The 13,312-nt window shown below is 44.8% G+C and overlaps 1 protein-coding gene across 2 annotated transcripts in view; it reads left to right on the plus strand.

The window, feature by feature from the left end:
- FSTL4 (follistatin like 4) overlaps positions 1-13,312 on the plus strand; it is a 238,852-nt gene that overhangs the window by 66,272 nt on the left and 159,268 nt on the right. For both annotated transcript variants that reach the window (XM_009646869.2, XM_009646870.2), the window contains exon 3: positions 8,954-9,202. In XM_009646869.2, the coding sequence (XP_009645164.1) occupies positions 8,954-9,202 (249 nt within the window). The remainder of the gene's footprint in view (positions 1-8,953; positions 9,203-13,312) is intronic.

The following is a 13,312-nucleotide window of genomic DNA, read 5'->3' on the forward strand; positions in this document are numbered from 1 at the left end:
AAAAGGCCCCGTAGATTTATTGCCTTAACAGACCAAACCGAGCTGTCCCTGGAGGAGGCTTGTGCTCGCTGCCTTTTGAGGGTAAGAGCTTCCCTTTGGTGAAGAGAAGTGGCTGGTTTGAGAATTTTATTTCTGGCTGCTGGAGGAGGTGTGATGGGCGTAGGGGCTGAGAGAGGCGGCTCTGCCGTGGATTCACATTTTGAGCGCTTGTCTCTTATTGTTCATGCCCTTAAACGCTTCTGATGGCGGAGCAGAATGAAGTCTCTTCGTCCAAGTCACAAAGTGTTTCCAGGTAGCGCTAATAACCAGGTGGAATATGGAAGTTACTGGAAGACCAGGTATTTAATTACTGTATTTTTACGTTGCACCCAGCGCCAGCCTCCATCCCTTTCTAGCAGCGAGAGAAATGAGTGAAAGTCTGGTGTTTCTACCTCTTCTACGCTTTTGGGCTGTGCTTTAACATAGCTTGAAAAATGTGTTTTTTCAAGAATGCGACTTCATTTGTAAGGTTCAAACGTGCGATGCGCACCCCTTAAAGAAAAGGAAACGCTCCCAGAGGTGCTGACACAGGCGTCGCTGTGAAGACGCTAACGGGGGTCTCTATCATCAGTCACGTTGAAACCCCCTGCAGTGGCACTTGTACGATTTGGTGCAAGACAGATGATTTTTTTTTTTTTTTTTTTTTACTAAGAGCAGAATTAAAGAATAATGTAATAAGGAAGCTGAATGGTTATTAATTATAACAGGTTGTTATCTATTCCTCTTCCAACCAAAAAGAAATAATCAGAATAATGTTCTCTTTTTGAGACACAACACAATGATGAGCTGGCTTTCTGTTTCTGTTCTTTTTCCTCAATGAGCCTTATAAACTGAATGCACTGAATGAGAAAATAAATAGGAAGCTGAAAACATCTTTCTATCCAATCTGAAATAACATTTGGTTTGTGCATATGTAACAGGGAAAATAGGCATACAATGAACAAATGCAATTATTTTCTGATAAATGGTCTTACTGCAAAGTAGTGAGTCAAAAAAAAATAGGAAAAGGAGAGATTTCTGTGAGACCACAGGACATCCCTCAGATGGAAACTTGGCATCTTTTGTTCTTGAACCATTGCTCATGTTGCAAGACATCCTGTGCAATAGGACATACTACGTAGGTGTGCTAAGCGATAGCCATGTGTGTCCCCCTGCCACTGCAGCACAGCCCAATACATTCACTTCATGGTTTTCGCACTCCTCCATGTAGAAATGGTCAAAGCAAAGGTAAAATTGTTTAAGTTTTGGAATCAGATGTTGAAAAATAGGTGGAAGTGAGCAACTGCTGCCTTGTGCCAAGGAGGTTTGGGGGTCGCTCCATGTGGAGGACTCTGGGCTCACGGCGAGTTGTGGCTCAGGAGGGTGGGGGAGCCAGGGGAAGTGAGGTATGGGGCAGGCACCCCTCGGGGGAAGCCTCGGATGGTGCATCCAGGGAAAATGGCAGTGAGCAACAGGCAATGTGCACGGAGAGATGTAGAAGTTGTCAGTGCAGATAACTGGAAAGATCTGGACTGTTCAGCTTGCCTCCAGCAACTCCACTGGTAATGTAACTGGAGAAATCGCCAGGAAGAGAGGCAAGTCATTGATAGTTATTGTATTATTGGATTCTAACCTCCTTGTAGTCTCTGCCACAAGAACTTCTTTGAAGGACTAGCAGAAAGATGCATGACACCGCGTTATTGATTTCTCATGTCTTTTATAGGAGCCCACAGAGTGCTAGGGCTTGCTGTGCTGGTCAAAGGATAAAAGACCACTGAAAACAAGGAGACGAGTAAGGCTAGTCCTGAGAGTACGAGTGAAGGAATGGGGCAGGCAGAAGATTGATGAGCAAGATTAAAGGCAACAAGACTGGTTTTGAGCAGTGACCTATGGGAATTTCATTGCCTTCCTTCAGAAGAGTGTATTCTTCTGATATGGAGTTTTACCAAAGAACGCAAAGTATTAATGTGATTTGTTCCCTCCAGATCTGATACTGGAAAGTTTCTGCGTTCTTCAGACTGTGCAATACTGAGATAATTAAATCCATGATCAAGTAAAATAGCCATGTGCATGTGCACACACATACACACTCTGCTACCCAGCTTCGCAGCGTTGCTCGTGCCACCGTAAGTATGGGTGCCCAAGGAAATGTTAAATTAAATCCTTCTGATCCATTCAGGCAATATACTGGTCATACACGAATGTCGTGATGCTGCTTGGCTGGCTAGCTGTGGGGACCTGCTAGGGAGCTTGCAAACACAGGGTGAGATGCCGTGCCAACGGGAGCTGTGCGGCGCCGCAGGCCAGCAGGTTTAAGTCGATATCTATACTTGCTGCGCAGTGGTAACATACTAAAATGACCTTCAATATGCAATACCTATCATAGATAACTTTAGATAAACATTTAATAAAGAGCAGTTTTATGAATCGCCTCTTTAGTAGCTCTTCCAAGAACAATCAAGCAAATCGTGCGTACTAGACTTTCACGGCAAGGATGTAAATATATATATGGTCTCATATACTGGCTGGTGTTTCTTTCTTGATAATCTGTGTATATCCTTTACATAGTTGGGATATTTTGATTTGTACGTGGTTGTTGCCTCTTCTTCCATGCTAGTACCCTCATAAACCACGACACGATCCAAACATAATATTTAATGAAGCTTTTGATCTTATAATGGTTAAATGGATTTGAAATGAGACAAAAATTAGGCTAATTACACTAGGAATAGCATAGGTACTTGAAATTTTCAAATGCCTTTTCATGGTCACCTCTAATGGTGCCCTGACAGGTATAGAAAGTAACATTAACGCCCATTTTCTGATCTACAAATCGGTATGGAAAATTTTCCTATGATTTTTGAGTGCTCCTTGGTGTTATTTGCAGAATAACTGCGTGTTGTTACTGAACTTTGGCTGAGCAATTCCAATTTGTTTGTGTCTGATGTCAAACTGTGGGTACCGATTACGCAGCTCCCTTGGCGCTGGTGTCATCCGTGTAACTATTCATTGCAGTATTCCCTTCCACCATAGATTTTCCTTTCCTTTTGGTGTTTCTGTTTTGTTTTTTTAAACGCTGCAAGAATCCTCCTGAAATAACGTGACCATCTGGGAAGGTTTGCTAGTTCTTGTTCTGAGGAGGCTTTTCACATTACCCCATCTTTTGTTTCGTGCAGAGCATCTGAATTAGTAAAAGTGATTTTTTTTTTTATTTTTTTTTATTTTTTTTGTCCTTCCCTTCCGAGGTTGATGTGTCCCTCCCTGTCCTGCTCAAAGATGCACACACATGCGGTTATCTCCTGCACCTTGAAAGAAAAAAGTTTGCATCCATAGCAAAATGCGTGCTTGGAGCGCAGCTCATTTTCTGAATTATTCTCCAGGATAAATCACTGGTTTTGCTTTATAAAAATAAATAAATTATAGCACTGAAGGCTAGTAACGGAGATAATGAATGCGCTGTTGCCATGCCCCTATGCCAGGTGATTTACTCCGGCTTTTCTGCCTCTCCACTTTCATAACAGGCATGCAGTGAAAACCCCAGAAACGCATAGAGCAGATTATTATGGAATTCCTACTTTATGTTTTCTTTCTTCCTTTCCTGTGGCAGTAACAACGTACGTAGCACATGCGTTTGCTAACCGAGCAGAGCCGGGTGCAGCAGTCACGCAGCTGAGCTTGGTTGCTCCCAGCCGTGGGTTATTCCGGATGCACACGGAGCACGGGCTGGGGGAGGGAGGTTTAAGGCACCGTGCTCCAGCATCTGGCTTCATATCGTCAGCCAAAGTGAAGGTGTGGCAAACTGGGTGTATGGGAAGCCTCTAGGGGGTCTTACACGTATATATATCTGTGTACGTGAGTAGATGTATGTAAATACGTACTCGGATACGTACACCTCTGTGTGTACGCATTGCGTGTATCTGCGTGTACTGGCAACGTACATTTTTCAGCAGTAAATAGCGCTTACAGGCGTGACATTTTAGACCATAGATTAATTAATGTGGGAAAGGACAAATGTCGAGATGCCGGAGGAATAGCTTGTGACCTGTTACCTCGCTGGTTTACCTGGTGGAAGTAACAAAGTAAGTTTAAAGACTGAGTATTTTTATCGTATGACAGAGGGTTTGATTTCTATTTTTGTTTTATTACAACCTTTGCAAGGCGCAGCATTGCCTTTGAAGGACTTGGGGTAGAAGCTTCCAGTTTCAGCTATATTCAGTGCCCCATAATTAAGTTTCCAGTTCTGGCTCCAGTCCTGATGGAACATCTAAACTTCTTCCTTCCGCAGTGAACCTGGCTGTCCAGCTGCCTGCAGGAGCCCACTGTTACTTAAAGGCAAACTGGCTTTTTGCATGCAAACGTTGTAATTTACATTTCTGCAGTGTATAAGCAACTTTTTACAAGTAGAGAGATGATAGAGCTGTTTGCTTTTTGGTTTTGCTGTGTGTGTGATGGGTTTGTCTAGTTGGCCTTAATTGAAGTCGGTGCTTGTCGTGAACCCAACCTTCCCCTGGACTCTTTTTGCTGAAGTAAGGAATAAGGTTGTATCTGGGAGGAAAAAAATTCTCTGTGAGCCTTAGCCTGATCTGTAACATATTTAGTGGTGTGTAAAAGGTAGATGAGGTCTCTGTCTTTATGAATTAACGAGCAGCCAGAGGACGCGTATTCTCCAACATGGCAATAACGTCTTCATTTTCTTATTAAAGTCTTGCTCTGAGGTGAAGGCAGCCTGCTAACCAGCCTTATGAACTTCCCAGACTCAGTTGTTTTACTGTCTGCACCAAGCTTTTGTCAGGTTTCCCCTGGACTTCCAAATTTCTCAGGGGCAGCCAGAAACTAATTTTGAGAAGTCTGCTGTTCCCATGGGTGTATGCGAATGGGCTTCCCCTCTCCATCGCGCTGCTTTTAACACAACATAACCACTGAGGCTCTAGCCATGTTGGGTAAACTTAATGAGTGTTGAAAAGTGGCTTGTTTTGCAAGATGATCAATTTTTAACCTAAGTAAATGACTTTCTTTGCAACTAATAAATTAAATAAATTATGCCTTTTTCCATGCAGTATGGTGGGGCTCGTAAATACTGCGAGCACTTAGTTGGTAGTTTCACTTGATTACCTTTCCCATTTCTGCCTTTAATAATCCTTGTAAGAGTGGGGAATTCAGTCACTTTTAATAATGTGACCAAAAAAATCGCGGTGGCAGGCACATTTCATGCCACTGAGCTACGCGCCGGTGTCCATCCTGGCTCGGGTGCTGCCCACGGGATCAGCCAGAGCAGGCAACTCGATGCGATTGAGGAAAGTCCCATTCTGTGGTGCTGCTCTGGATTAATTAATTACCTGGGTAAAGCCAACAGTGCTTTTACAGTCCTTCTTTCGTCTTGATTTCCACCAGCTTCCCTCTGTTTTGCATCCCGTTGCTGTCCTTCCTGGGCGCAGGGTCCGTCTGTCCAGCTCAGTGTGTGTGCAGGGAATTTTAGTTCATCAAAGGATTATGCAAATAGTAATTGAATTACAGAGCTGCTGTCAACATTATCAGACCCTGGCAGAGCCATCCCATGTTAACCCTCCACTTGCAGACACACAGATCTCGGCAGAAGAACATGAGGGTTCCCAAATACGCGAATCTTGCCTTTCTGGCTGTTTGCGGGGTATCCTGCCTGCCCCCTTACCCAGCTTAGGTGCGTTTAAACAGGACTTCTCCATCTGGGAACGCAGAATAAACCAAACTGAACAGAACAGACGAGGCATAAATGTAGACAGGCTTTCTGCGGTTTCTCCATAGTAACCAGGGCAGATGTAGAAAAGCCAAAGTATTTTGTCTTCTTTTTTTTTTTTTTTTTATAAGCGGGTGATTAATTAAATCTTTCATGTATCATTAAAAACCTTAAAGTTTCCATTGCAATGGGAATAGTGGTTGTCTTCAGTAATGCTAAGTTTATATTAAAAATCAAGATACCAAAAATACTTGAGGTTCCGAGAGGGTTTTTGCTGCTGTCAGGGCAGGGTGCAGCTGTGGCCTGCCCAGATGTGACCTGATGCATTAAATCAGAGCAGCCCACCGCGAGCGAGGAGGCAGAAATAACCTTCAGCGAGATGCATGGTGCGGTCCTTGGCTGGTGCTAGCTCGGAGAGATCAATTTTTAGCAATCAGGGCCGCACAGGAAGGACTTTGCTGTCGTTGTACCTGAATTACATTTATGTGGACAATAATAGCTCCTGAATCTTGACTTTTAAATATCTTTAGCATCAACAGCAGTCTCCAAAACATGTCTTTTGAGGCACATTGCGGTGGATGAGCCAAGTGCCTGTACCGGTGCAGGTCCTGCCACTGAGAGGAGGAGGATGCTTGATGAAGGCTTCCTCGAGATCCTCTGTGCTGCTCTGATCTACAGCAGACACCGTAAATGCAGATGGCCTTGGCAGTGAGGCCTCCCGGAGGTCACAAAATTTGCATTCCTGAGGACATTTTGCAGAAACTCTGGAACCATTAGTAAAGTAAATAAAGAATATTCAGACACTCCTTCCAGGGACTGTACTTTTTCCACTGCTCAGAGATGCTTTGACCTTCTAGTTTATTACAAGTCAGGAAAAGTCAATATTTCTTAGCTTGCCAAGTTGGAGGAATTTTAATGAGTTATTGAGTCAAATAGTTAATCCTCCAATAACAGATTTTTTTTTTCCCTTCCTGATTTACAGTGATAAAAACAAAGGCTGAACAGGGACCAAGAGAAATGGGGTTTTGTAGAAACTTTTGCTTCTCTTTGTGCACGCGCTTTAACCCCTTGATCACTGGCAGATGAAATGTAGCTTCAATACTGGGGCATTTTGTATTGGTATAAAGCGCTGGGCAGGCAGGGGCTATGTTGACGTTAGCAGGGAATTTGGCATGATGAGAAGGGATCAACGGGTTGAGGTAGCTGGTGCTCCTAGCATCTCTGTTACAGGTGATGGGGGGGGGGGGCTGGCTTTGGGTGAGCTCCCGTCTGCTCTCCTGGGCTGAATGGTTCTGCTGCTTGAAAAATCCTTGAAGGGCAGAGACTTGGGTGCATTTTGGAGGATGTTGTGGTGCTGTACCCGCTGCAGGATTCGTCCTCTTGGATGCTGGAGCAGCACTTCCACTTGAGCTTCCCCAAGGGGTAATGGCTTTAAACTAAACCAGGGTGGGTTTAGAGTGGGTCTAAGGCAGAAATTCTTCCCAGTGAGGGTGGTGAAACCCTGGCAGGGGTGGCCCAGAGAGGGGGTGGAGGCCCCATCCCTGGGAACATTCCCGGCCAGGTTGGACGGGGCTGTGAGCAACCTGATGTGGTTCAAGGTGTCCCTGCTCCTGCAGGGGGTTGGGCTGGGTGACCTCTGGGGGTCCCTTCCAGCCCAAAACATTCCATGATTCTATGATTCTAGTGCGCACCGAAACCTCGCCGAGAGCCAGCCCTACGTGTGGTAAACGTAGACTACAGGGATTTGCTTCAGAGCCGCCTTGCTGGTCCAGGCGGAGCTGCTGGCGCGGGCGCAGCCGGAGGCGGCTGCTGTTGGAAGGCTGCGCGAGGCTGGCAGCGGGCTGTGCGCTACAAAATGTTTATTCCCACTTTAATTATGCCCTTCGCAGCATCCCTTTGTAATTCTCAACTTTGCGGGCTCCAATTAGCATAGAATAATCTAATTTCCTGAGAGTCTCTTCATTGAGTATAATGCTAATTATTGCTCTGAGTAGTGGCTCGTTTGGCCGTACCCTGTCCTGTATGAATTACAATAATGTCCCGTTGTAAGCCTTTAAGCGAGGAATCTTCAGAAGCAGAAAATGTTACAGCATAAGGGCATAACTCCCTTAGCCTTTTAATAGTATCAAACAGCAGATAGTACAGTAGTGTTCAGGACATTATGTCCAATAAATTCTTAAAGGTAGGAGAAAGTTATTTTTCATTATATATTGTTATTCAGCATGTAGGGATAGATATTGATGGTCACTCATAGCAAGAAGCATCTTCCTGGAATGTTCCCTTGACTTCAGTGACAAGTCTCCATTGCGGGTTATTTTTTCACAAGCTCTTGGCGATTGCCTGCCCAAGCTTTCATTGAAATCCGCGTGAATTTTAGCCATGGGGATGTTCTGCTTCTGGCTCACGGGGTGGAGGTGAGACTCAGAACGCGGACTCCGGTGCAGAACTGAAGTGCCATGGCTTAGGGCACTCTGCTGCCTGAAATGAAGCTCCTCGTGGGTTTTGTGGCTGGAAGAGTGTAGGTTTTCAGAATGGCTTTCTGAGTGTGATTCATGGCCAAGCTTTGGGCACTGAAATACTCTCTCAGGGTTTTATTCTAGGGTATGGTTTCGCAAAGGGCTAAAAGAGCAAATGGCCCCGTGTCCATCACTTGTCAGTAAAGCCCTTCCAGTGCAGGCTAGATCATAGAATCACAGAATGTTTTGGGTGGGAAAGGACCCCTAGAGGCCATCCAGCCCAACCCCCCTGCAGGAACAAGGACACCTTGAACCACATCAGGTTGCTCACAGCCCCGTCCAACCTGGCCTGGAATGGTCCCAGGGATGGATGGGGCCTCCACCACTTCCCTGGGCAACCCCTGCCAGTGTTTCACCCCCCTCACTGGAAAGAATTTCTTCCTTAGATCCAGTCTAAATCTACCCTGCTTCAGTTTAAAACCATCCCCCCTTGTCCTGTCACAGCTGGCCCTACTAAAAAGATTGTCCCCATCTTTCCTATGGGCCTCATCACAACATCAGGCCTGATCCTGATGTGACGAGTGAGAGCAGAGATGTGAAGATGCTCTCCACAGCACCACTGGGCTGCTATTCAAAGTGGGGTGGGGTGGCTTTTTCCCTCGGAAACCTTGCGGCTCCTGCTCCTATAATCGTTGTGCTGCTGCATCAGACGAGCACGGGCTGTTAGGGAACCATCGCTCACCCTGACGTTTTCTGCTCTTCGCAGTGCTTTACGGGCAGGACGGCCTCCATGCCTCGTGTGAGAAGAAGTACTGCGGCCGGGGGAGTAAGTGTGTGGTCAACAAGGACACCAACCAGCCCGAGTGCAGATGCGTGGAAGACTGCAAGTCCAGCTACATGCCCGTGTGTGGGTCTGATGGCAAATTTTATGAAAATCACTGCCAGCTGCACCGAGCCTCCTGTCTGCAGAGGAAGAAAATCTACATTATCCACAGCAAGGACTGTTTCTTCAAAGGTAGGGCATCATTAAAAATAAATACTTCTGTGGAACTTTCATCACTCATCTTACCATAATCTGGATAAATGGCCAAATGGTATGTTTTACTTCTAAGAGATAAATTTTTTCAGGGATGATTTATTCTAGGACGCTGCGGAACATAACGCGATGTTTTATGCAGCTATTAAGCCCCTGAGTGTCATCACCACCCAAAACATAATCAAACTGGGAACTCGTAAATAATTAACCGTAATCACTGTATGCATTGTCTGCGCCGTAGTTGTGCTGCTCGGTACTTACAGCTTCCAGCGTAATAACTTTTACAATGTAATTCACTCGGTAAGGCTTTGAACAAGGCAAAGATGTTAAGGAAAGTATATGGTATTACAAAAAGGGTGTTGTGAAAATGAGAAACAAAAACTTACTTAAGCAAATGACACGGGCAAAGGAAAGGAGCTGTTCAGATGAAACAAGAGGAGTGGGAAGTATACTGCCAGAACAGAGGTTTAAAGGATTTTAAGGATGGTTCTGGTTCCCGGTAGGATGAACGCATCTTCAGCTGTTTTACTGGTTCAACGGCAAATTTCATTATTGTTGTTGCACCAAATCACCGAAGGGATGGAGTCCTGTGTCTTTTCCATTAACATTATGTGTGCGCCATGTACCACCCTGTCACAAATCAAGCGAGGATGCAGGAGCGTGTGATAAAATGCCAGGGAGTGGAAGAAGTCATGAATTATTTTACTTCTAACGAGAGATATTTATAAAGGCCTCGCTAGAGTATATCTTGAAAACTCGTTATCACTTGTGACTCCATATACCTACAGAAAGATTAGAGTGGGTTCTTGCAGATACGTCCAGTGACATTTCCCTGATCAAATATGAAAATAATTCCTTTATCTTCAGCTCACTGGGCACTCGAGCCCCTGAGGAGCTTGGCTGGATACAGAGCTGTCCATGACAGGTTCTCGTTTACGGACACATGCGGATGCAGGATGCTAGAAGAGCCTATTTAAGAAACGGGAGCCCACCTGCAGAGTATTTATTAATACAACCTCATGATAGCCTTTGGAGATAGAATAGCGTTACTGTTCTTGTGCCTCAGAGGAGGCCCGGAGACCGACACCAGCCCACAATTTCCAGAGCTATCTAGGCACTGCTTTGCAAAGTCTCGTGTATTTTGGAGGTCTGGCTGTGGATGGGTCAGAGGATTGACTCGGTGGACACCAGCTGGGCTAGGGTAGTTTGTCACAGGCAGGCTTTAAATTTACCAAGGCAGATAATTAGGTCTAGGATCAATAGACTTTGTATGAAGTTAATCGTGGAAGGGGGTCACGTGAAGGCACATTTGGAGGGACAGCACGTGAGCAAGGTGAAGAGGGATTTTTGTTTGTCGCTTTAAAAAGGGGAGTCTGGACAGGATGCTTGCACCTTGCCCCTGGTGCTGGTGTTCATGTCTCAGGGTATTGGGTCGGATCAGGGCATGGATCTGGCTGGAAGCTGCCTCCATCCCTGCATAAGATGCAGGTGGGACCGCAGCACAAGAAACCTCCCAAAGAAAGGGAAAATACAGATCTTGATTTCAGAGGTGCTCAGCAGCCCCTGGCCCTACTCGATGCTGCGGGTTTTCTTCCCCCGACTCCCCAAAAGGTGTGTCTGGGCAGTTTTCTCAGGCTCGTACACATTCTACCTTTTTACAGCGGTGCCTCTGGCCTGGGTTTTTATTCATTCCTTATCGCATATAGTGTTAAAGAAAATGAGTTCTCATTGCAGTAATCAGTGCCTCTGCAATGGCTGTATTATACCTAATGATACAATGTCACGCTTGAATACTTCCCTGAACACACCATGAAATGATGTCAGCACGTAGTAGTTTTGTGTCCCAGTTTAAAGTAACCCTTAAACTCTTGCCACGGAGCACTGCTTAAATCTGCTTTTCAGCAGAATAACGGCTTTGTGGAAGGGAAGAAAGAAACAAACTCACTTCTCTTCCCACATGAATAAATAAAAAAGTACTTCATCCTGCTGTCTGCAAAGATAAAAAAAAAAATTACCTTAAAGGGGGGAATAATCCTAGGAATATTTGGCTTCAGCCCTTGTTTCTGCCATGCAGTTCCTGAGTAACCTTCTGTGTCTTTTCAATTCTGTGTACTTCATAAATCAAGAATGATAGTGTTTTCTTCTAAATAGAAATTTGTAGGAAGCAATTAAGCTACAGGTTTATAAGCAACATTATAAATGTAATGGAAAGTGTAAGACTTCAACTGGAGGAGAAACTTAAAGGTGCAAAATATTTCAGCTGGAAATTATGTGCACGTCTGTTAGTAGGTACGGGCTCTCTATTTGTTTTCTATCAAGTAGATAATTTAATTATTTGCATACAATTAGGCTGATGAGTGGGCTGCTTCATGTTTGGGGTTGTTTTGGTTTTTTTTTTTTTGTCCCAGCTGGCCTCTTCAATTAAGGCTTAAGCCCCTGTGCAGAGCTGAGGGAGACCACAGATTGCATCTGTGTGCCCTGCCAGTTTACCCAGTTACCGGTGACAAACTGGATGGCTTTAAAGTATGACAGAGATCAAATACTCTTATTTCACTATGACCGAGTTAGGTCTAGCCACAGTAAACTGATAACAAAGATAGTGTTTTCTTTTGTGTATTTTGGGAAAGGATTTTTTAGGTCTTTTAACATATTCCTCACGTGTGAAGTGCTTTATAAATACTGGTGCATAGCAAACACTCGCGTGTGACGAGAAGCATTGCTTGGTTTGTGCTACCTCAGTAGCATTTCATTCTGTACTAGCATTAGCATTAGGAAGAGAAGAAGAGAATTTGGCTCTGGGCAAGTTACCAATTTCTCCTTTGCCCAACCTAGAACGAAATGGCTCCTTGAAGCCTTGAGAGTCCAAGAAGTTAAAAAAAACTTGTGTGCCTTCAGACATCCAGACTTCCCTGTGGTGTTGTTTGAAATTAATGCATGTCTCTGAGAGCAATCTGGGAAATCACATGGACCTGCTGGGTGCGGGCAAGCCACATGGAGTCATCGGCTCTCTGGTATCAGCAAATGGGGGTAGGCGGCATCATCGTGTTGATGAAATGAAAGATTTCACAGAGAGCGGTGTGCAGGATTTGGGCTGAGCTGGCCACTGTGCCCAAGGCTTGGGCTGGTGAATGGACATGATGCCCGACGTGGGAGCACATGGAAGTGTGGGGGAAGCAGTAAGGGATCCCAGCAGGAGACATCTCCCCCGGCTTCACCCTGCCACCCTCTGGTGCAGCACGGTTCCCCAGTGCTGCTGTGCAAAAAAAATACAGATGCCATCACTTTTTCTCAGTTGACAAAGCAAATGATAAATAGGTGGAAAACTTTACTTAGGAGTTTAGAGCCCAAAGGACAGTACCCTAAAGCAGAAGTCCTACATCCAGAGGTCTCAGGAGAAGTGTCACTCCTACTCATAGCTGTTCAAATTCTCCTTGATCTGGTTGTCTTCCCTGGTACGAAACATAGTTTGTTTTTCCCATAGGAAAATGTTTTATTTAAAACTTCTCTACTACATGGCAGGCTTTTTGGTTTTACACATTTTCACTGTTTTGTGAGTTTCTGTAGTCATTTGAATTGAGTGTTTGGTGATTTTTTTTTTTTTGACTGGATAACAAAATCCATGAGGATCAAATGGTTTTGCTCTTTGCCAAAGACAAGAAAGAAGTTAGTCTTCCCCAAAAGCACTTCCAATACCCGTGAAAACCAGAAGGATATCGGTGCTCGTAGTGACAATTGTCTCACAGATGTCCAAAATGAGCAGTTGGCCTGGAAACCTTCCTATTTGAATAAATGCCTTGGATACTGCAGCTGTACCACTTTAGCGCAGTGATTTGGACTGTTCTTTGCTTTCCCATAGCAGTAGTCCCCTTTTTTCCACTGCTATTCATTTTTCTTTCCTTTTGACTTCTTACACCCGCTCGGTCTCTTCACTCATTTTTTTTCCTCTCATCATTTTTGGCCAGCAAAAGTTGCACATACTCCACTCAGTACGGTTTTTCTTCCCTTATCTCCTTCCTTTCTCCAGAAGCATCAGAGCAATGTGCTTCTCTAGCAGCGCGCATACATTAGAGAAATTCTTTCTGTTTAGAG

Source organism: Egretta garzetta, unplaced genomic scaffold (genome assembly GCF_000687185.1).
Source record: "Egretta garzetta isolate BGI_Z169 unplaced genomic scaffold, ASM68718v1 scaffold439, whole genome shotgun sequence".
NCBI lineage: Eukaryota > Metazoa > Chordata > Aves > Pelecaniformes > Ardeidae > Egretta > Egretta garzetta.